Below are 24,178 nucleotides of genomic sequence, written 5' to 3'. Positions count from 1 at the left end.
GGCAGGGAAGAGTGCATCGTGGTATCCTGTACTCCGGACGTCGAACAGGTATTTATTGGAAGCTAGGGAAAGGTCACAGAATGCATGGTAGGTGCCCAGACCCAATGAAGCCCCTCTCCAGGATTACTGGAGAAGAGATTGAGCCCAAAAGGCTAGTGGCTGGTAGGCCTCTGCTCCTGTTCTCCCTTGCCTGGTCCTTTGATGCTGTTGGGTGGATTATGGGCCATATACACTGTCTGGGACACAAAGCTTTGGTGGCCCTGCTGCCACTAGGTAAACTCAAGTAGCAACTTCTTGACCTACAATATGTGACTCTAGACAACTGCTAGAAACTCTTACCAGATCAACAAATGTATGCACTTTTATTGATAATCTCTTTCAGGTACATGTATGCGTGCACACACACACACACGCACACACACACACACGCACACACACACATGCGCACACACACACAACTGCCCTGTTTGCTCTCCTGTCCCATTTCCGAATCCTCTCCTCCTCACTGGAGCTTGGAAATACAGTGAAGGACTCAGGCGTAGGAATGAAGGGCACCCTATTCCAGTGTCAGAGGGCACCTCAATGTGTTCCTCAGGACCCTGAAGCCAGAAGCCTCCAGCCTACCCCTAGGAGGTACTTCAGGAACAAATTCTTCAAACACTGGCTTCAGAGTCTCTTTTCAAATGCTGATTTTGGACCTCAGACCTTGAAGTCACAGCAGCACCCCTTCCTCTTCCCACACAAGGTCTGCCCAGATCTTCAATGCCCACCACCCCTCATTTCCTTGCCCTTGCACCCTGGGGCTTCCTGAGCTCAGGGGAGCTCCAGCCCAGCTGCTCTGAAGAATCCTGCGTGCTAACAGCTCCCCACTGACAGTCGGAATGCGGGTACAGGGCTTCAGACTCACCTTCCTGCCAGACACTTTTACGTTTCACCTTGACATTTCTCTCTTCCTATACATGAACTCAGGTGACATCCAGCTGTGTTTAGCCCTCAGCCTCTCTCCATGCACAGGGACAGCTCATCAGACGAAAGGTGCCCCAGGCCTCGGGACTGATGCCCACAAGGCTGTCCCCAGCCTGAGCTCTGGTGACACCCCCCCAACCCCCACCTGTGATCTCTCTCACTGCCTCTCTCCTTCCCCTCCAGGCTCCACCAGCAGCTCCCTGACGCTCACACCACTCACCTCCCAGCACTTACCCACAGGCTGCTTCCTTGCCAGGACTGCGCTTTCCCCAACCATAATCCTTCAGCTCCGGCATCTCCTCCGGGATCCTCCCTGGCCTGGGTGCCTTTCCTGTGCATGCTCATGGCCCTGGGCAGGCTTCCACTCAACCTACTTTATTTTTTTGAGACAGGGTCTCACTCTGCTGCCCAGGCTGGAGTGCAATGGTACCTTTATAGCTCACTGCAGCCTCCACCTCCTGGGTTCAAGTGATCATCTCGCATCAGCCTCCCGAGTAGCTGGGACTACAGGCATGTGCCACCATGACTGGCTAAAAAAAAATTTAGGTAGAGACAAGGTCTCACTATGTTGTCCAGGTTGATCTTGAACTCCTGAGCTCAAGCAATCCACATGCCTTGGCCTCCCAAATTGCTGGGATTACAAGCATGAGCCACTGCACCCGGCCCATTCAGCTTTTACATCTCATGTGACCATCCTTTTTTTTTTTTTTGAGATGGAGTCTCCCTCTGTTGTCCAGGCTGCAGTGCAACGGCATGATCTCGGCTCCCTGCAACCTCTGCCTCCCAGGTTCAAGCAATTCTCCTGCCTCAGTCTCCCAAGTAGCTAGGACTACAGGCATGTGTGTCACCACACCTGGCTAATTTTTGTATTTGTAGTATAGATGGGGTTTCACCATGTTGGCCAGGCTGGTCTCGAACCCCTGACCTCAAGTGATCCACCTGCCTCGGCCTCCCAAAGTACTGGAATTACAAGCGTGAGCCACCATGCCCAGCCCATCCTGTTCGTTAATGTGTCCTTGGCACTAGCGGTTCAGTTCCTTCGTGGCTGGGGCCATGCCACATGCAATTTATCTTGGTATCCCAAATGCCTGGCACATAGTAGGTGCACAATAAATGCTGAATGAATAAATGATGGCATCTCAAAGACACTCTACCATTAGCTCCTGGGAGCGGGCTGTGTGGATTCCCTGGGGAGAGAAGATAACCAGATGGCTGCAGGAAGAAAACTCAGGAGGGATGCCTGGAATTCAAATCCAGACATCTACATGTTAAAACCTACACTTCACACACGAACAAATACACATGCAGACATGTACACACAGACGAATACTTGTGCATCCACGTGCACACACACTCCTCTCTCAAGTCTGGAATCTGGGCGGTCCCTGGGGAGCCGCCCTCATGCACTGGGCCTCTCTGACTCTGACTCCACCGTGTCCCAGCCCGAGTTCTTCTGCAGCTGGCGGAAAAGCAGCTGCCGCTGGAGGCTCCTCAGGCTCTCCAGGTCCTCAGGAGAGAGTGGCAGGGCCGGCTTCCCTGGGTCCTGCTCTTCTTCTTCCTCTTCCTCCATTTCCGTGAGTCCGTCGGGGGGCTGCGGGGAGCTCCTGGAGATGTAGCCCTGGTCAGACTGCACTGACCGCCGCTGCTCCTCCTCGTAGGGCGTGTGTGGGTCTTTGAGGACCATGGCGGGTCTACTGCAGCCCCCCTGGGCCTGGCAGCTCAGACTCTGCTGGAAGAGCGAGAGCATCAAGCCTTCGAGGTGCTCCCTCATGTCCTCTGGAAGGTGGTCAGGAGACGCCATGGGGGTGCTGCCAAGCGGTGAGTCCTCGGGGTCCACAGGGAGGAAGAGGACGCTATTTCGCCCAGCGCCCGGGCTGCCCAGCAGCGGGCAGGCCTCGCCCTCCCCCGCCAGTGCCAACCGCATAGCGGCACCTTCAGCCAGGGGCCCAGGCTCCACCGCGGCCACCAGGGCGCCCTCCTCTGCGGGGAGCACCAGGGTGTGGAGGGGCTGCGGCGCTGGCTGACCCCGGGGCTGCAGGTGAGGTTCCAGCTTTGCCACTGCTGCTCCTCCTTCCTCCCCGACCAGGAGGTCTATGGCCAGGCAGGCCTGGGAGCCAGGCTCGCGCACCAGGGGCGCCCGCTTCATGATGCCGGTTCCCGGAGGCAGCAGTGGCTCCTCAAACACCTCTTCGTCCAGGGACGGGGCATCCTGGTCATCGGCTGAGTAGAGGTTCTCACGCTCGAACCAGTCGGGGCAGCGGGCCTGCCAGTCCCGGAACCTGTCCAGGGCGGCGCGGAGCTGCCTGCCGCCCGGGCTCCGCAGGTAGTTGTCTCCCGACAGCTCCCCCACGCGGTGCATGCGGCCCGGCTGGAACATCTCCAGGTCCTGGATGCGGAAGTACACCTCCTCGAACCTGTCCATGAGCGGGTACCGCGGCGCCGCGCCGAACAGGTCGGGGACGTCGCGGTCACCGCTGACCTCGCTGAAGTAGCAGACTACGTAGGTGCCGAAGCAGGCTGGCCTCTTGAAGTCCGGGAGGATCATGTTCATGGCTGCGGTGAACAGGTCCCCCACGGGCTTCCCGTGGTCACAGCGCAGCCGCACAGGCGCTCCCCGGCCCAGGAGCGCCTGCCACTTGGCGCGCGTGCCGCGGGAGCACAGGACGATGATCTTCGAGTTGCTCTCCACCATCTCCTGCTTCTGGCGGCCCACCCAGGTCATGACTCCCGCCTCCGAGATGGCCTGCTCTTCCAGCAGGTCCAGGGCCACTTCCGTGCCGCAGGCGGTGAGCAGGAACTGGGCGAATTTCAGGACCACGTCCACGTAGAGGGGGTGGTCGGCTGAGTAGATGATCCAGACCTTCCTGGGCTTCAGCGGTGGGGGGGTCAGGTCAGCCGCAGGCAGGCCATCTAAGGAAACAAGACCACACGTGCTGACTCTCACCCCAGGGCCCAGGGCAGCTCTGTGCCTGTCAGCCCAGGAGGGGCCTGGACCAGGACACAGAGCTTGGCCACCTCCCTAGGCTGAGAAACCCAGCTGAGGCCTGTTGGAAAAACCCAGATGTTACTATTCCACCTTTGGCTGCCTGAAAAAAATCAGTCTGCTGCCTTGTGGGAAAAAGAATCTCTCACGTTCCTTTCTGGTCTTTAGCCTATACTTAAGAAAAGAAAAAGAGGCACCAAGCTCTGTTGGTCTGCTCGAGAGAGGATCTCTTTTCACAAAATACGATGCACTTACCTTTCTCTCCTTGTCTGAGTGATTCAAAAAAAATGGCACCCAGCCCTTGTTATTGGGGGCCCTTGTGAATGGGGTACTGGAAGGGGGTTCCTAAGGTGGGGTCTCCTGAAGGGACTCAGGAGTTAGACCACAGGAGGCAACCCACACACTTATCCCAGGAGAACCCTCCACTGCTTCAAAAATAAGCAAACAGTCAAACCAGGAAATACTGACCGGTGTATTTGGTGTCATTACTGCATTTTTCATTTCCAGGCCCTGGAAAGGAAAAGAAATACACTGGAGTGGTTCTTTGGGAAGAGAACTAGAAACCAGCTCACAGGGTGTCCGCCCCATCCCTGACAAAGGGTGAAGGGTAAGGGGGCAGCCCTGAGACTGAGCAGGGAGGCCGTGCTAGGTGATCGCACAGGCATGAATCCCGGGTCTACCACGACGAGCACCATGACCCGGAGCAGTTACTAGTGCCTCCGAAATGCAGCTTCTTCCTCTGTGAAACGGGTCTATATTTGCTCTCGTTTCATGGCTATTAAATGAGTTTGAGTATGTGAAGTGCCTGGAATGTTGTACATAATCAACTGGGGCCACGGTTATTATTTTGTAGCACTGATCCAGCTGGGACCCCCAGTGCCGGGGGACGGGAGGTCCACCCTGGTTCCCCATTACGGTCCTGGTCTGCTGCGTCTCCCTGAAATTTGGCCACCCGGAACTGACTCCACCTGAGGGAAACCTCTTCCCCAAAGGTGTCTGTGCAGAAGGCATGCATCTTACCACACTTCCTTCCAGAAGCAGCCCCACCAGGCTGCTTGCAACATTTCCTCCTGGTATTTTTGAGGTGAGGAAAGGGAACCCCCATACTTAAGCAACTGTTCCCCTGGGAGATGTGATGAAAAAACTGCTCTGCAGGAGTTAACTCCTTAGTGACAGCTGGGATGACTGCGATCCACAGATGACTCAGCAAATGACTTAGAACCTTCATCTCAATCCTAACCCTTTCAGCTCTTCCCCAGAACTGTCAAGACAGCCAAATAACCAGCAAGGCTCCTCCTTGCCTTCACCCCATGGTGGTGCGGGGCACTTCGGGAAACAGAAGTGCAACAGCAGAAAGGAAACCCAAAGCACCGCCGCCGCCCCGCCCCAAACCTTTCGAGAGCTGCACAGCCTATGGCGCATTGGCCAAGATGCTACTGAATGTTACTGGAACCTCCCATAGGTCCTCCCATGCCTGGCTGGTTATCTTTCCACCACACAATAATGATGATTAACACCCAATCCTCACGGGCCTAGGAGAGGGTGGAAACAGCTTCCCAGATGAGGGAAGGAGCAGCCCCTATAGGGTCATGGTGGGGCAGGGAAGGGCTGAGGCCCCAACCGGGAGGCCTGCGTTCGCCCAGCTTAGGACTTGGCCAGCAGAGGGCTGCGGGTGGGAGAAGGAACTGGTATGTACTAATCCCCACCAGTAAGCGCCTTCCTCAGCTACTCATTTAACCTTCGTCACAGCCCTGAGAGGAAGGCATTATAAGTATATTTTACAGAAAAGAAAAGTGAATCCATGGTGTGTTAAGTAACGGGCCTGTGACTACAAGGCTAATGAGGTGGGGCTGGGGTCTACCCCTATGGCTCAGGGCAGCCGGAGCCTTCTCTATCACCCGATGCTGACCCTCACTATTCTCCCTGACCCCAGATGTCCACGTCTGGTGGCTGCAGGATGGGGTCGTTCAGGCTGCTCCGCCTGCCCGGTTGGTCATTCCTGACACAGGGAAACTTCACTCTGGCTCTTTCCAACCTGTTGATTTTAATAATATTACATTTAATAACAACAAATATAATTGTGGCTAACAGATACTGTGCAAATAGCACATGCCAGGTTCTGTGCTAAGAATTCCTGGGTCTTATTTCACTCAGTCCTTACAACAGCTTTATGACATGGTTCTCAAGCAAGAACCTGAGGCTCAGAGAATAAAGCGATTTGCCCTGGTAGTGAGTGGTGGTGCTGGTATTTGAGGTGCTGACTCCAGGACGGCCGGAGCCCCAGCCCTTACCGGCTAGCCTCCAGGTCATGCAGACGATCAGCAGGATGGCGGAGCCCACCAGCAGGACGGAGATGCCCGTGATGAACCAGTACAACCACAGGGGCATGTAGTCTGCGGTGAGCAGAACAGCGTGAGTGACGCGACGAGGCCTGCCCTGCCCGCCCTAAGGCCCCCAGCCCCTCTCCCCAGCCCCAGGCTCTGTCCTCTTTGGCCCTACCACGACAAACCATGGTCTCACCCCCGCCTCTGGGCTGGCCTCAGTTCAGCCTTGTCTGCCTGGCTGAGGCAGGGACTTCTTAAGTGGCCCCTGGGGAATGTCCCCTGAGGGCTGCAGTGCTGTCGGAGAGAGATCCAAGCTTACCTGGAATTGGTTCTGCAATGAGAACAGAGAGAAAAGGAGAAATAGAATTCTTAACGCTTCCCAGGCATCACAAAAAACACAACTGACGTCCCTTGAGGGCTTTAATGATGTTGGCCCAGCACCAGGCGCTTTAGATCCAGGTTAAACTTAATGAAACCATCTACAAGAGACACTTGAGTTGTTGGTCTAAGGAGACATCTTGCCTCCTCCTTGGGAGGCTGGGTTCTCCTTCCAGCCTGCCTCCATGTACGCGCCCTCTGGTGAGCATGTGGCCGCAGCCTCCTGTGCATTAGGGCATGTGACTTTTGAAAACAGCGTCCCTGGTGTGTGATCTTAGACAAGTTATTCAACATCTCTGTGCCTCAATTTCCTCATCCATGAACCTGGGGTTTGGGGTGGGGGATCCTCCACTTCATGGTATCATGACTCACAATGAGTGAGAATAAAAAATGGACAGCATGCTGGAGCACCGCGCTCAGTGCGTGGCGCAGAACTAGGGCTCCAGGATAAAAACCACCCCATTTTCCAGTCCAGAAAGTTGCGGACCAGAAAGATTAAGTATTTTGCCTAAGGCTACATAGCGAATGAAAGCCAGCCAGCCAGGAGTCTAGCCCCAGGGAGTGACACTCTAAAGCCCCACTCCACACTTCAGGCCTGAAGGACTCCAAGTTACTCTCCTCCCTAACCACTCCCCAGAACCAGGTGAGGACGCAGGGCAGGCTGGGGGCCCTCAACCACTTGCACTCCCAGTATGGCCTGGGACAGCTGCATGTCCCCTACCTGGAGTGTCTGGCATTTCTGGGCAGGAAACAGTCACGGAGTGTCTGAGGCAGTCATTGAGGCAGCTGCTGAAGAAGGGCTGGATCTGCGGGCAGAGAGGGCAGGAAAAGGGCTCCAGAATTGTGGAGCGCCCATGCCTACCACCCAGCAGAGGCAAGGTGAGAGGAGGGAATCCTGGCTGGCTACTCCGTGATCTCCAGGTGGCCATCATCTCCCTCCAGCAAGGGCGGGTCAGAGGGAGGGAGAACCGGACAGGAGAAACGCAGGGGCAGTGTCTTACTAGGCAAGGAATCCTGACTGGTAGCGGTGGCTCGGTGCCAGAGAGAACACAAGCTTTCCCCTGTCCACCAGGAGGAACGCCAGCTGTGCATGCTCCCCACTCCCGTCCACACCACACTCTCCACCTGTGCACACTCCCCACTCCCGTCCACACCACACTCTCCACCTGTGCACGCTCCCCACTCCTGTCGACACTCTCCACTTGTGCACGCTCCCCACTCCCATCCACACCACACTCTCCACCTGTGCACACTCCCCACTCCCATTCACACCACACTCTCCACCTGTGCACACTCCCCACTCCCGTTCACACCACACTCTCCACCTGTGCACACTCCTCACTCCTGTTCACTCTACACTCACCACCTGTTGTGCTCCCTGCACCTGTCCACACCACACTCACCCACCTGCACTCGGTGGCGGCAGCACCCTTTCAGGTTGTGTAGAGTGAGTGTGACATTGGATCGCTGGTGGAAGTCCTCTGGTCTGGGCTGAGGAGAGAGGCAAGGATGGGTAAGGCTAGTTGGGTAAGAACACGCTGTGCCACTGCCACGGAGAAGCTGTCCAGGGCACCCCTTAGGTAGTGCAGGGGAGAAATACTTTTCAGGTTTCTGTTCCAGAAAACACTCCATTTTTGCATGGAAGCTGGTTTGTTGTAAATTCGTAAGTACACTTAGTAACTGGTAAGTCTCTCTCTGCTTTGGCTGCTGGGAATGGGGGCAACAAATCTGTGTTCATGGACATCAGTTGTACAGAACCACATAGCACACATTTCCTGCACTGAGCTGGCTTCATCACATTGCCTTGTCTTTCTTTTTTTTAGAGATGGAGTATTGCTCTGTCGCCCAGGCTGGAGTACAGTGGTGCAATCTCAGCTCACTACAACCTCTGCCTCCCAGGTTCAAGTGATTCTTCTACCTCAGTCTCCCAAGTAGCTGGGACTACAGGCGTGTGCCAGCACACCTGGCTAATTTTTGAACTTTTAGTAGAGATGGGGTTTCATCATATTGGTCAGGCTGGTCTTGAACTCCTGACCACAAGTGATCCACCTGCCTTGGCCTCCCAAAGTGTTGGGATTATAGGCGTGAACCACTGTGCCTGGCCTATTTTATGTCATTAATTTACTTTATTTATTTTTTCATTTTATTTTTTTAGAGACAGGGTCTCGCTCTGTCCCCCAGACTGGGTGCAGTGGTGCCATCATGGCTTACTGCAGTCTCGAACTCCAACTTCAAGCCATTCTCCTGCCTTGGCCTCCCAAAGTACTGGGATTACAGGTGGGAGCCACCGCGCCTGGACTTACTTCCTTATCTTTAGTTCCCCTTTGTCTCTATTTCCACATTTCTTTTTTTTTAAATCCTGAAATCCTTTTTGTAATAAACAAAGCAAAACAAAAAGAGGACAAGGGAGCATGTGGGGGAGGGAAGAACAAAAAGGACTGAGTCATGGGCAGGACAGAGTCAACTGCCTTTCTATCAACCATAAGATCACCGGGGAAGAAAAAGGGCAAGGCGCCATGATCACTACGGACTAAGTACAGCCCTGAGTCCCGAGCATCTGGCAACACAGTTCTGTCAGACCAGCAGAGAAGAGACTCGGGGCTTGGAGGGGTGGTCCCGAGCTATGCTAGAGGGGTTGAAAATAGCAGAGTTACCGCAGGTACGTGGTGCATGTGCTCAAAGCAGCTGTGGTTCTCCATGTGCGGAAAACTGGTCAGCAGGATCTGGTAATGGGTAGATTCATTCCACAGGGTGAAGCCCACACGCAGCTGCTGAGCCTCCAGGGTCTCCACAGTGATGTTGGGGTCCCACAGGCTGCCTGCCAAGGTCACACGCAGGCTGGGAGTGAGGAGGGGCACACACATGTGCATGTGTGTGCATCCAAGTAAAGCTCTCCCGGGCCAGCCCGTTACCTGAGCTCATGCATGGCGTGGTTACCTTCATTCTGGTGTGCTCGCAGTCTGTCGGCCCAGAAAAAGGAAACTCATTAAGCCTCTGCCTTAGGAAGTCTGTTCTTTCAGGCTCCTGACACCAGGAACAACACTTAATAAGTACACTTTTGTATCTTTTCCCCACTGGGAGCCTGTCCACAGGTGGCCCCTTCAGAGTGAGATCCAGGGCTGGATCCACCTTGGCGTGAGTGCTAGCCTGCTTGTCTGATCCTCCTCTCTCAGGGAACCCTCCCGATTCAAGTGCATTCCTCCTGAGCTTGCTGTGGGTGACCAAGCAATCTTGGTCCCCTCCAGTTCCTTCTCTGCCCACCCACAGCTTCTTGTTCCCACTGCACCTGTCTTTGCACAGGCTGAGAAGACATGTGACAGGTGCGAATCACCATGGAGGGACAGGGACTGAGTCAGTCAACTTTAGGAACAGAAGTGAGAACTGAGGAGATTCACTTCTTCAACAAATACTTATTGAGCACCAACTATGCACCAGGCCCTGTTCTTGGCACTGGAGGTACAGTGGTAAACAAGACAAAGCCCTGCTCCCTGGAGACTGAAACCCAGTAGAAGAGACCAATAAAAGCCAACGCACAGCATGCAGTACCAGTCAGGGAGTGATGAGCCACGTGCGGTGACATAAAGCAGGGTAAGCAGAGAGTGTGTGTGCACGCATGTGTGCAGGGTGTTCCCAGGATGAAGAAGGTCAACACCGTCCTTAACAAGCATTTCCTGACCACCTACTATATGCAAGGCAATTCATGAGGTTCTGGAGATTGTACAAATGGGCAGAAGACCCAGGCTTTGTTCTTAAGTGGCTTCCTGACATAGCTGGCTATGGACAGTGAGAATTGTAGGGAGACTGAGGCAGGAGAATTGCTTGAGCCTAGGAGTTCGAGGCTGCAGTGAGCTAGGATAGCAAAATTGCACTATAGCCTGGGTGACAAAGCGAGACCCTATCTCTATTAAAAACAAAAGGAGAGGCCGGGCGCGGTGGCTCAAGCCTGTAATCCCAGCACTTTGGGAGGCCGAGACGGGTGGATCACGAGGTCAGGAGATCGAGACCATCCTGGCGAACACGGTGAAACCCCGTCTCTACTAAAAATACAAAAAACTAGCCGGGCACGGTGGCGGGCGCCTGTGGTCCCAGCAACTCGGGAGGCTGAGGCAGGAGAATGGCGTAAGCCCGGGAGGCGGAGCTTGCAGTGAGCAGAGATCGCGCCACTGCACTCCAGCCTGGGCGACAGAGCGAGACTCCGTCTCAAAAAAAAAAAAACCAAAAAAAAAAACAAAAGGAGAGAAACATAGGTAATAGCTGAGCTTCTGGGGAGGACAGAGAAGCAGAAGGCGCACATACATCAAAGGATGCCTGAGAAGAAAAGCCTGGCAGTAATCACAGGCAGGGTGGAGAGGCACGGGGAGGAGAGCGCCATGCATGGGACGAGTGTTGGATGATGCAGGCGGAGTGTGAGGTGGAAGGAGAAGAGCACGTCACGGAGGCTGGGACGAGCCTGGAGGTAGAGGCTGCAACTTCTCCACGAGTGGCTTGTGGCTTGCGGCTTGCCTTTATGGTATTTTCTGGGCAGGACGGGTGCTTCTCTAGATAGAGGGAGGTACTCTGGTTCCCATAAAACTCCTAGGATCTTGGGTCAACATGCACTGTTGTGCCAACAGAGAATGGGCTCTGCCTCAGGGAATGGAGGCTGCAACACACACCAAAGAACTCCCAGTCCTGGCCTCTGTTTGTTCTGTGGGTTCCAGGTGCTGGCAATGCCAGCCACTGACTTGCTGAGCAGGGGGGCTGGCGTCTGTGCCACCTGGTGCCTCATTCTCACAGAGGCCATTGGGGAGGGAATGTCTTGGGAGGATGCTCTTACCAGGCACGAGGAAATTCTTGGACTGGTGGTTTGGGTCCCCGTCAGGGATGGGCTTGGGCAGGTTGTGAACGGTCACCTCATATTCCTGGTCAGGGTCAACCACAAAGTGGCTGAAGGTAAAACGCCACTGAAGAGAAGGGAGGAAGGAAAGGTGGACGGATTACACACACCCCTGTCACCCATCTGTGCCCAAAGACCCCCGTTCCCACCCACTCCCAAACATTCAGCCAAAAATAAGAATAAGCAAAAACCACAACAAAATCCAAGGTCAGGGAACTCAGTATCTTTGGCTTTTGTTTCCTCTGGTCCTTTCTGCCTATTTTTTTTTTTTTTTTAAACCTGGATCTGGCCTCATCAGTAGATAGTGAATAAGGCAAGAGAATTTGGGGAAAGTCGAAGTTGTCCTGCCCCTCCCACCTGCCCTCTCAAATTCTAGAACAATAGGTATGACAGGGCTGAGCCAGAGGACTTGGTGCTATTGAGATCTGGCACATACAAGGCAGGCAAAAACTATTTGTCAAATGATTCTTCCTCCTTAAATGGGAAAGTCAGGGATCTCTTGAGACCATTCCAGTGTAAAAAGGTGCAGAGGACAAGCTAGAGACCCCCACTCACCCTGGGCCAGCAGGCACCTTAGTTGCAACGATATTTGAATTTGTGCTAAGTGATTTTCTGGGTGGTAGAGATGATAGATATTGACTCCGTCCCCCATTCCAGTTACCCTGGTGGAGGGGCCAGGGGTCCTTTGCTTCTAAGTGGATGGAGAAACCTGGTTCTCACCATCCACATAGCAGTCAAGTTTGGGGGTCCTAATTTAACATCGGAGAGGGGTTCTGTCTTTGCTGCTTGAGTCTGTGGGAGATCTAACTTATTTTCAAGGGGCCATTTGCAGATTTAAACCAGTAGTCTTCAAACTAAGGCTTGTATCATAATTACTTGAGGGCTAAGCACCCGTTGCTGGACCCCACCCTACGAGTTTCTGGCCTGGGAAGTCTGGGGTGGGGCCGCACATCTCTACCAAGTTCCCAGGTGAGGCTGAGGCTGCTGACCTAGGGACCACACTTTGAGATCCACTGCTTTAAACAAACAAACAAGAATCAACATTTCACCATTTAGCTGTGAGCAGCAAAATGAGACTAAACTGTTGCAGTGCTCATTTGCCCACCTATGGCAGTTCTTTGGGCAGTTTTTCCTTCCTGAAGGTAGGCCCCAGCTTAATCCAATTTACACATAAAAGATGTTACACAAAGTTACACAAAGATGGCAGGAGGTAGGGCTGTGGAAGTTGTCTTCCAATTCAACTTCCTTTCAGAATGAATAGCTAGGTAAAGTGGGAAGAAAAAGTCGGGGTGAGTATGTGAGGGAAGCTTTCAGAAATATGCTCTGTCCCTCACTATTGCTCATGGGGGCCATACCACTTCTCTTTTGACTCTGCCCATCTCAGGCTGCCATTTTGAATTTCACAGACTCTCTCAGCACCTCTCAGTCTTCCCCACTCTAAATCAGGGTCTGAATTTGGGGACAACAAGTCTGTACTGGTGTAATCAGTGGAACACAATCCACTTAGGAGCTGTATTCTTACCCGCTTGTGGTGATGCCTCAGTTTGGACAGAAACTCAAACTTGACGCACAAACGTTCATTGCTGTTCAGCTGCAGGACAGATAACTCTGCACCCTCGAGGTATAGGATGCTGGCTGAAGGACAGAGGGAGAAGAGGAGACAAACAGATACAGATCAGCCAAGACAAGTGCTGGGTGTGTCACTTCCCTATCTGTTGTGGTTGTTCACTCCTAAAAGAAAATCTGCCCTGTCTTACCCAACTCTCCACATCCTGTTCCTTTCAGTTCGCTCTCTGGCCTCAGCCCACTGTCTTGCAGACAGTTATTTCCCAGCTAGGCAAGGAAAAATGACACTTTACACTGGGCTAGAAGTAAAGGCTTTACAAATTTGTGGTGAGGGCTTTGACAATCTGGCATGGGAGTCAAACACAGCCATCCCCACCATCCTCACGAGGTTGTGGCAGTCAGCAGCAGCACTGAGGGCGGGGACTTCCAAAAACAACTTCCCCCACGCCCCGTTCGCAAATCTGGGGCTAGTGCTCATAAGCCCCAATCGTCCCAATTCTATAACATAAACTCTCTATTCCTGAATAGGCTCGGGGGATGTTTTAGAAGTGCTGGCCCCTAAATTCAGGGAACAGGCTGACAAATGTGTTGCCATTTTCCACTTCATTTTTGGTACCGTAGTCACAAAATCAACTGCTTGCTTTTTTTTTTTCCTCAGGGTGCTAAAAATGTTAGGCTGAAGGAAGCCCTTTCATGAAGAATGGTGTGATGAGAAGGTATCACTGTGGGTTAATATCGAAAATGCTGAACAAGTATGAACTGCATGAAATGATGGATCCTTATAGCACTAAATTTGAACCCTCATGTCTGAGCACAGAACTGAGAGCCCAATCCTGAGCCTGACTGGGAGAGCCACTTGGAGGTGGGGAGAATCCCCCAAGGCCCTGCTGGCAGGCCCACTCACCGTCTGTCTGCAGTGTCCATTCGATGTGAGCCACGGGGAACAGGTCGCCTTGCTGGGTGTGGGCAAAGCGCAGCTGGATCTGCAGGTCCTTTGGGGAGGAGGGGGTCAGGTTTCGAGGGTGAATCCAGCTGTCATCTAAGCAGGTACCTGGCAGCCAGGGAAAAGCAGCACTCAGAGACTTACAGCCAAGACCCTGAGATGGCCCAGCAGTAGGTACAGAGAGCTAGACAGCAAACAGCTCAGGGGCCTGCGACCTTCCAGCCTGTGGCCCTCAGCCGTGTCCTCAGCTTTACTGCCCTGCTCCCTCTTTTCTAACGTTTACTGGGGTCACTGCAAACCTCTCAAGTCTAAAGGGAATTTTGGGAGAGAAGACAAAGTACATGAGTTGATTCTGAGATGAAGCTGTGATTGGGAATAAGGGCACAGGAGGGATGCAGTTGTAGTAAGAGTTGCTTTATTTTTATATGTCAGGGGTCTCTAATTGGCTTAGACACTTGAATATGTGCCTCCTCTTTGAATTAAAATACAACAAAATCAACACCACAGATGTCTCTCACTTTACAGTGACAAGCTGTGGCAAATCAAATTATATTATAGATACAGTAGGACAGCACCCCAGAGAATACTTTCACAATCCAAATGACAGTTCTGTTTCTCCTTTCCTGACTTTTGCATAATGAATGTTCTCGACAGGAAGCGCAGGTGCACGCATCCACAGTTCTCCGGGAACCCTCCTGCGGATGGCTGTAGCTCACAGCCTGAACCTGGAGTGGCATGGCAGGGCTTCTGTCAGAAGTTGGCACCAGGCTCTCACTTGATTAACAAGGCAACAAGAAGAAGATCAGAAAAAGATGACTTACTGTTCTTGACTGTGCAGTTTAGCCCCTGTGGAAAAAAGAGGGTGGTTATTACAGTTGGGAAAGGGCTTGAATTCACCCGCCAGGGCCAGATGCTCTCTGCTGGCTCATTCTCAGGAATGCTGTTTACACAGCTCGCCCTTCTCACTTTTTGGGGAATAGGATGAGGAGTGAGTCCAGTGGACGGCAAAGGGAACGGTGTTTTATGAGGAACTGCTATGAGCTGGGGCCCTGACAGTTTTAAAAGACACTGAGAGGGTTCTCTTGGAGGGTCCTGGGAAAAGGGCCCCTTGGTCTCCCGAGGTTTCCAACCTTCCTGGATAACACCGCTGCAAGAGGTGCGAAAGGGGTGAGGGGCAATATTTACAGTTTCTGTGACAGATCTGTTGGGGAACATTCACTAAGTCCCTACAAGTCTCTAGGGAAAGTGTGCCAGGCCCTGTTCCAGGTGGTCATGACGAGGTATTATCCTCAGTCCATTTTGCAGATGAGGAAGCTGAGGCACCCATATTACATTATATTGCCTCCCTCCTGGGCAGGATGTGTTAACTTTCCAACCCTGACGAGATCCTGATGGCCAAATTTAGAAGCCCTAGTAGGTAAATGTAACCATTAGGCTTATGTGTTGCCGGCTGACCTACTTTGGAAAACACACATACACACGCACAAATACACACCTGGAACCTGGGGTTGAGTCCCCTCCCCAAGCTTTAATTTATCCAACTATAAAATCAGAATAATCATAGTACCAACTCTACAGCACTGATGAGCATTAAGTGATAGAAAGAGAAATGCAGAACTTTGGGGTGAGGGTGGGTTGGTGCTGACGGTGTGCCTGTAGAGAGCCATTCACTTTTCCCTTCTAGTATGTCTGCATTATAAAACTTTTCAAACAGTGGGAATGTCGTCACGGACTACACAACCGAATGAATCTCAGTGCTGCGGCACTGCTAGACAGGCAGCTCCCTAGAAGCCCTGGGAGAATCACCCAGAACCACCTCACTGCCTGTGAAATGAGGCAAACTGTGCCCTGTGTCTGGTTCCTAAGGGGTGCTCTGTAACTCATGGCCCCCTTCTCTGGAGCCTGGCATAGAGTAAGAGCTTAATAAATGGAAGCTACTATTATGATGAGCAGAGGCCCCCACTCATTCAGACTTGGTGGTGCAGCAAGGGGAGGCCCGAGAAGGAGCTCAGGCTCAGGTGTCTCCAGTTCTCTAACCGGCAAAATAGACCAAACGCATCCCGCGGTGGAAAGTCAGATGCTGAGGCAGACCAGAAACACAATCTCAAGGTCAACAAAGTGACTGGTGAGAGTAGGGTGCTGGCGCTGATACTCTTCTCTCTCTTGAGAGGGAGCAAAGAGGTAGGGCTACGCACAGGAGAAGACCCCATGCCACCAGGGTTCACTTACAGAGTGGTCACACACAGGATGACATCTGCATGCACCCAGGATTGACTCTGAGCGAGCTACTTCACCTGGATCCTCCCTCTCTGGGACCCCAGTTCATAAGCGCTCCTGGCCCTGTTCAGCTCCTGAATTCTCCCCTATAGGTCCCGGGCAAGTACCACCACCCCACTAGGGGTCTCTGCACATGCTCCCAACAAAATCCATCTGGCTGCCTAGGCTCACACTAATAAATGTCACTCTTTCCTAAATGGTGAGAAGATTAACTCCCCTGAGTCCTCTCATTTCTCCCCTCCCTTAAAATTCCTAGGATGTAGAGGATAAAAAAGTGGTTCTTTCACCTTGAGATGGGGAGCTCTTCTAGAGAAGGCAAACAGATAGATCGTTTGGAGTAACTTCCTACTAGCCACTGGGAGCTACTCAAAAACACTGCAGGATGTGCCCATGATGAAAAGCTCTTGTCTTCATGAAGACCAAGAGGAAGGTGGAAGGGTCTGACAACACAGTTGGTTGATTCCCAGTGGTGCAGGCAGGTGTCCTCCTCTCATTCCTGAGCTGCAGGGAAATAGTGGGTATGCCCTATGGAATACTGTTTTTGGTCTTGGTTTCTGATACTTGTGGTTGCATATAAGTCTTTTACTTTGGTTACTATTAGGTTTATAGTTTTCATTCAAAACAGCTCTGAACCTTATCATATACCTCTCCAGCACTGATTACTAGGTTTGGCGCATTGTTCTTTTGATATTCTGCTAGATTACATTTGCAAATATTTTATTTAGCATTGCATGGATTTATGTTCATAAATGAGACGGGTCCATACTTTTTCTTTTTGTATAAGATTTGTCAATTAGAATTAAGCTTATACTAGCTTTTAAAAAACTGGATAGCTTCCCCTCTTTTTCTGTGGTACTGAATGCTCATCAATAGAGAATGGCTGAATTAAGGTGAGATCTAGTTTAAATCTAAATGTCTATCAAACTGGAAATGGTTGAATAGATTGCTATCTACAATGGAATATTATGCAAATATTAAAGAGAATGAGAATTAGTTGCATAGACATCTGTTGGCCTGCAGATGGCTGGAATGTGTTGATGAGTGAGGAAAATAAGTTGCAAATAACTTTTTATAGTATGATCCCAATTTCTATGGAAACAAGTCATGAAAAAGATCTCCTGGAATATATATATGAGTATAACTTAACTGAATAAGAATAGAAACATGTGAACAGGTATGTATCAGGTGTTAACACAGTTTGCTGGGGGCAAAGGGGACAGAAGCAGAGGAGATGGCATGAGGGAAGATAAGGGGAAAAAAGATTTAATCAAAACTGAAAAATATACATATAAGTGAAACATAGAATAAAAATTCTGTTAGAGGTAATAGGCATTGACCATACACACATATTTTCTCCCTCTCTCCAAACAATATAACAATTATAGGAAAGAAATTTTTTTTTTGTAAATTCTCAAAGACCAAAGAGCCAAACTCAGTGGACAAGAGATGTGAACAAAATTTTAAAAGTCCTTTCCAACTTGGCCCCAGCAACATAGCTCCTGTAAAGAAGGGTGCTGGCCGGGTGCAGTGGCTCATGTCTGTAATCCCAGCATTTCTGGGAGGCTGAGGTAGGTGGATCACCTGACATCAGGAGTTCGAGACCAGCCTGGCCAAGAGATGGTGAAATCCTGTCTCTACTAAAAATACAAAAATTAGCTGGGTATGGTGGCGTGTGCGTGTAGTCCCAGCTATCTGCGAGGCTGAGGTGGAACAATTGCTTGAACCTGGGAGGCAGAGGCTTCAGTGAGCCAAGACTGTGCCACTGTACTCTATCCTGGGCGACAAAGCGAGAATCTGTCTAAATAAATAAACAAACAAACAAATAAATAAAGGGCTATTCTGTCACCTGCCACCAATGAGGTGGTGACACCAGAATATGAATGGTTTCACAAGCACACACATGGAGTGGACGTCAAGCAGTGTGCCCCTTTGTCACTCAAAGAGACCCAGAACTTTGCCTTGAAGGAGATGGGGACTCCAGATATGCTAACACCAGGCTCAACAAAGCTGTCTGGGCCAAAGGAATAAGGAACGTTCTATCTGTATCCATGTGCAGTTGTTCAGAAAGCATGAGGGTGAAGATTCACCAAACAAGCTGTATACTTTGGTTACCTGTGTACCTATTACCACTTTCAGAAATTGACAGTCAGTCACTGTGGATGAGAACGATGTTGCTGTCAAATAAAATTATAAAACCTCAAAAATGAACAAATGAATGAATGAATAAATAACTGTTCAAGTGGCAGCAGAGTAGGCAGCTGGCTCGTGCCGAGTGGACGAATTTCTGTCTGAACGCTGCAAAAGGGAGTTACTGATAAGGAGGCCAGGGGCCCCTCAGAACCTTATAACCCTCAGGGCTGAGGGGCAGGGAGAATTAAGTGAAGGTCTACGTATAGAGTGTTGGGAACCTTATCTTCTCTTTCCCTGCTCTGATCTCAAAATGCTGGCAACCAGGCCCAAAGAAAAGACTTCCGGATTTCAGCATTTGGAGGTCACCCAATAGGCCAGGTTCACCATTAGCCTGATCTCCTACACAGTAAAGTCCAAGGTTCAATAAACCTTAACTACACAGAGCATTTAATCAGCTCTTAGGACTTCATTCTTAAAATATTCTCAGACATCCAAGGAATACCAGATATTTGAGATAGGTTTTCTGTATGAAAAATAGATCAAAACAACTAAAAAATACTCCTGGAAGAAAAACAAAACAAAACACAAAAAACCCCAAAAAACCAATGCTGTTAACATGATTAAAACAGACAAGTAAAATTCTTCTAGCCCCGAAGAGATACAACACTGCATCTGTGAAACAAGGGCAGGACACCGTGGAGAAATGAGTAGGCAGAGAATGAAAACTGAACCCTGAAACTCAATAGAAGAAGTTCTACTGAATAAAAATTCAATAGAAGGGTTAGTCTATGAAATTGAGGACATTTCTCTGAAAGTACAAATAGAATAGGAAAAAAAAACATGATTTTTTTTTTTTTTTTGAGACAGACTATTGCTTTGTCGCCAGGCTGGAGTGCAGTGGTGTGATCTCAGCTCACTGCAACCTCCGCCTCCCGGGTTCAAGCTATTCTCCTGCCTCAGCCTCCTGATTAGCTGGGATTACAGGCATGTGCCGCCACGCCCAGCTAATTTTTGTATTTTTAGTAGAGATGGGGTTTCACCATGTTGGCCAGGATGGTCTTGATCTCCTGATCTCGTGATCCACCCACCTCGCACACCCAAAGTCCTGGGATTACAGGCGTGAGCCACTGCGCCCGGCGGAAAAAAATATAAGATTATTAGAGATTCAATTTAGGAAACCAAATATGATTGACTAGATTTCTAGAAGGAGATTAACGAAAAAAGAGAAGGAAGAAATTACTTTTTAAAAAAGGAAAGAAAGAAAGAAAACATTCTGGAAATGAAGGACACATATTCCCTGAGAGTGTGGAAAAACTCAAACTGTATTTTTCCTTTGCCCTCACATCACCACAACAATCAACAGAAGTCACAGAAGACTTCTGTGACTACATATTGGGGGTGGTTTTCTTCCCACCACCAAGCGAGCAATCAATTCTGCAGCAGACACCAGCTGGGTATCCTCCAATTTAATTCTGACACTATTTGGAGACAGCATCAGATCCCACAGGTTGAGTGCTCAGTCCCCAAGACTGCCCACCCCCTAGACGCCAGCGGTTAAGTCTGGGCCTCCAGAACTTCTAAGACCAACTGGGTTCAATTTGAGGTTCTCATGCTCCTCTCTTTCAGTTCAATTAATTTGCTAAAGCTGCTCAGAGAACTCAGGGAAACACATTTACCAGTTTATTTTAAGGATATCACAAATAATACAGAAGAAAAAAAAATGCATAGGATGAGGTATAGGGGAAGGAGTGCAAAGCTTCCACGCCCTCCTCAGGTGTACCACCCTCCAGGAGCCTCCACATGTTCCACTACCTGGAAGCTCTCTGAACCCCGTTCTTTTGAGTTTTTAATGGAGGCTTCCTGTGAGCATGATTGATTAAACCACTGGCCATTGCAACTTCAGGGGACCTTCAGTCCCCTCTCCCCTTCCCAGATGTGAAGGGTAAAGGGGCAGGGCTAAACGTCCCAGCCCTCTAATCCTACCTTGGTCCTTCCCGTGACCAGCCCCCATCATGAAGCTGCCTAGAGGCTGCCAGCCACCAGTGAGTCATTAGTATATAAAAGATACAATTTTGGAGATTCTAAGGATTTTAGGAGTACTATGCCAGAAAAAGGGGTTGAAGACCAAATACATATTCCACAGTATCACACTGCCAAATTAAAAAGGTAACTAAATGGCCTGTACAAAAACAACAAAAAGACCCAGACCAAGGCCCCAAATCTTGAAACTGTTGTAATATCAGGAATAAAAAGAAGACCCTAAAGGTTTCCAGAGTGTCATAAAAAACAGATAAGAAACATAGTAACATTGACTTTCTTAGCATCTGTACTGTTTGCTAGACGGCAATAAAGCAATGCTTTCAAAATTCTGAGGGAAAATTATCTTTAATGCAGAATTTTCATACCCAGCCAAATTATCAGAAAAAGGTATGAGGGTAGAATAAAGATATTTTGACATGAAAAGACTTAACATATACGTTCCTGACATATATGTCTAATCCATCCCTCATACATATTCTTAGGAAATTACAGGATGATATTCTCCAGCAAAATGAAGGAGTAACCCCTGAGGAAGAAGACACAGGATCCAGGACATGGGAGATTTGACCATGACAGGATGTCTGCTCTGGTCTAGACCTGTTGTGCCACAGGTCTAGAGAGCACAGACCTTGTTGGGGCTGGAGAACAGAGTGCTCTAGGAGGAAGTTCTCCGGGGACAGGCGGGGATGGAACTGATGGAATATCTGATGATTTGGAGGGGGAAATGATATGACAAGTCTGATAGAACAAAATTAAGACTAGTTACAGGAAAATTATGCAAGTGAAGAATTAAAGCAATTATTATCTCTGGGACAGGAGGGGAGGGGAATTGTACCAGAAAAAAAATATAATCAAGGTACACTTACTTGCCTCAGCAAAGATTACTTGTTATAATAATACAAATGCTGACTATTAATTTAACTAAAATCATGATTTAACTATAATAAAAGATAGGGAGAAGTGGTGGCAGAAAGATAATGTAATTTTCATCTATTAGAAGTCAATAGATAATACCTAAATTTAACATATCATGAATTAACAGTATAAGCATGTTTAGAAATATGGAGGCATATGTCAGAAGAATTAACTAAAGGAATCATATTTGGGGAGCAGGTTTAGGGGTAGCGCAGGGATCTGCTGTTTTTTGTTTTAAGCATCTTAGTACCAATTTTTTTTTTTTTTTTTTTTTTGAGACGGAGTCTCGCTCTGTCACCCAGGCTGGAGTGCAGTGGCCGGATCTCAGCTCACTGCAAGCTCCGCCTCCCGGGTTCACACCATTCTCCTGCCTCAGCCTCCCAAGTAGCTGGGACTACAGGCGCCCGCCACCTCGCCCGGCTAGTTTTTTGTCTTTTTTTAGTAGAGATGGGGTTTCACCAGGTTAGCCAGGATGGTCTCGATCTCCTGACCTCGTGATCCGCCCGTCTCGGCCTCCCAAAGTGCTGGGATTACAGGCTTGAGCCACCGCGCCTGGCCCTTAGTACCATTTTTAAAGGAGGATCACCATACATAACTTGACAAAAATTAATGAAAAGATAGAAGTTTATCTATGATGTAATGCCAAACAAATGAAAGGATTGAAAAGTAAGATAAATGAATAAAAACATTAATTTGTTTAGTGGAAGAAACAGTAGACTTTTTTTCCTTATAATTCAATTTCATGGCTCACGCCTGTAATCTAGCACTTTGGGAGGCTGAGGCAGGTGGATTGCCTGGGCTCAGGAGTTCAAGACCCGCCTGGCCAACAAGGTGAAACCCTGTCTCTACTAAAATACAAAAACTTAGCCACGCATGGCTACGTGCACCTGTAGTCCCAGCTACTCGGGAGGCTGAGAACCTGGGAGGCGGAGACTGCAGTGAGCCGAGACTGCACCACTGTACCCCAGCCTGGGTGACAAAGCGAGACGCCGTCTCTAAGAAAAAAAAAATTAAATATAGAATTACATAACATTTTAAATAAAGCAAAAAAAAAAAGTGTTTGGGATCTTCTTTGGATATTACTAAGACGTATCTTCTCTTGTCCAACAAATTCCTCTCTAATAGTCATCCCTAATGTCAAACCACTCATTCTTTTTTTTTTTTTTTTTGAGACAGGGTCTCACTCTGTCGTGCAGTGGCATGCTCAGGGCTCAGTGCAGTGTTGACCTCTTGGGCTCAAGAGATCCTCCCACTTCAGTCTCCTCAGTAGCTTGGACTAGAGGCATGAGCCACACTTGGCTAATTTTTGTGTTTTTTGTAGAGACAGGGTTTTGCCATGTTGCCCAGACTGGTCTTGAACTTCTGGGCTTAAGTGATTCCCCTGCCTCAGCCTCCCAAAATGCTAGGATTACAGGTGTGGGGCCACTGCCATTCTTTAAAAATAGCAGAATCAGAACATTATGTATGAGCTACCTGCTTGTGAATGGCATTACGTGAGGCCTCTTGCAGAAATCAGAGGGGGGATGTCATGAAAATGAAGGTGACAGCAGCTGATGTTTACTGAGCTCCTCTTTTGTGCCAGGCATCATGCTAAGCACTTTGTACATATATCTCATTTGATCTTGACAACAATCCTGTGAGCTAAGCACCCTTATCCCAATTGTACTGATGAAAAAACTAAGACCCAGGGAGGTTGGGTAAGTGGCCCAAGGTCCCACAGAGGTGGCACTCGCATGACAAAGTTTTGCTCCAGAATACATGATCTTAATCACTGCTGTCTTCTCTCTCTAAATAACAAAAAGGGCCAGGTGCGGTTGCTCACACCTGTAATCCCAATATTTTGGGAGGCCGAGGCGGGCAGATGAGGAGTTCGAGGCCACTCTGGCCAACATAGTGAAACCCTGTCTCTACTAAAAAAATTAAAAAATTGGCCAGGTGCATTGGCTCACGCTTGTAATCCCAGCACTTTGGGAGGCCAAGGCGGGTGGCTCATTTGAGGTCAGGAATTTGAGACCAGCCTGGCCAACACTGTGAAACCCCAACTCTACTAAAAGTACAAAAATTAACTGGGCGTGGTGGCACACACCTGTAATCCCAGCTACTTGGGAGGCTGAGGCAGGAGAATCGCTTGAGCCTGGGAAGTGGAGGTTGCAGTGAGCTGAGATCGCGCCACGGCACTCCAATCTGGGTGACAGAGTGAGAGCTTTTCTCAAAAAAATATATAAAATAAAATAATTGGCTGGGTGCAATGGCTCACAACTGTAATCCCAACACTTTGGGAGGCCGAGGTGGGCGGATCACTTGAGGTCAGGAGTTCCAGATCAGCCTGGCCAACATGGTGAAACCCCATCTCTACTAAAAATAACAAAAATTAGCTGGGCATCATGGTGCACGCCCGTAGTCCCAGCTACTTGGGAGGCTGAGGCAGAAGAATTGCTCAAACCTGGGAGGTGGATGTTGCAGTGAGCCGAGATGGTGCCACTGCACTCTAGTCTGGGTGACAGTGACTTTCCGTTTCAAAAAACAAAAATTAGCTGGGTGTGGTGGCGGGCGCCTGTAATCCCAGTGACTCGGGAGGCTGAGGCACAAGAATTGCTTGAACTCGGGAGGTGGAGGTTGCAGTGAACTGAGATTGCACCACTGCACTCCAGTCTGGGTGACAGAGCGAAACTCTGTTTCAAAATATAAATAAATAAATAAATAAATAAACAAAGGGGCACCTCCAATAGGCCACTATGCTCTACCCACAAGGTGAAGGTTTTTTTTTTTTTTTTTTTTTT

The 24,178-nt window shown here is 49.7% G+C and overlaps 1 protein-coding gene across 2 annotated transcripts in view; it reads right to left on the bottom strand.

Annotated features, from left to right (window-relative positions):
- Positions 1–2,134: 2,134 nt before the first annotated feature.
- IL17RA (interleukin 17 receptor A) overlaps positions 2,135–24,178 on the bottom strand; it is a 25,718-nt gene continuing 3,674 nt past the window's right edge. The window contains exons 2-13 of one of the 2 annotated variants that reach the window (XM_025400684.1): positions 14,858–14,882; positions 13,998–14,144; positions 13,050–13,162; positions 11,468–11,594; positions 9,564–9,611; positions 9,306–9,469; positions 8,059–8,142; positions 7,373–7,457; positions 6,593–6,604; positions 6,241–6,342; positions 4,418–4,459; positions 2,135–3,876 (exon numbers count right to left, since the gene is read on the bottom strand). In XM_025400684.1, coding sequence (XP_025256469.1) covers positions 2,366–3,876; positions 4,418–4,459; positions 6,241–6,342; positions 6,593–6,604; positions 7,373–7,457; positions 8,059–8,142; positions 9,306–9,469; positions 9,564–9,611; positions 11,468–11,594; positions 13,050–13,162; positions 13,998–14,144; positions 14,858–14,882 — 2,460 coding nt within the window. In that variant the 3' untranslated portion in view covers positions 2,135–2,365. The remainder of the gene's footprint in view (positions 3,877–4,417; positions 4,460–6,240; positions 6,343–6,592; positions 6,605–7,372; positions 7,458–8,058; positions 8,143–9,305; positions 9,470–9,563; positions 9,612–11,467; positions 11,595–13,049; positions 13,163–13,997; positions 14,145–14,857; positions 14,883–24,178) is intronic. The other variant, XM_025400685.1, reaches the window with a different exon arrangement.

This window comes from Theropithecus gelada, chromosome 10, assembly GCF_003255815.1.
Source record: "Theropithecus gelada isolate Dixy chromosome 10, Tgel_1.0, whole genome shotgun sequence".
Taxonomy (NCBI): Eukaryota; Metazoa; Chordata; class Mammalia; order Primates; family Cercopithecidae; genus Theropithecus; species Theropithecus gelada.
This window is presented reverse-complemented; position numbering and strand designations above follow the sequence as displayed.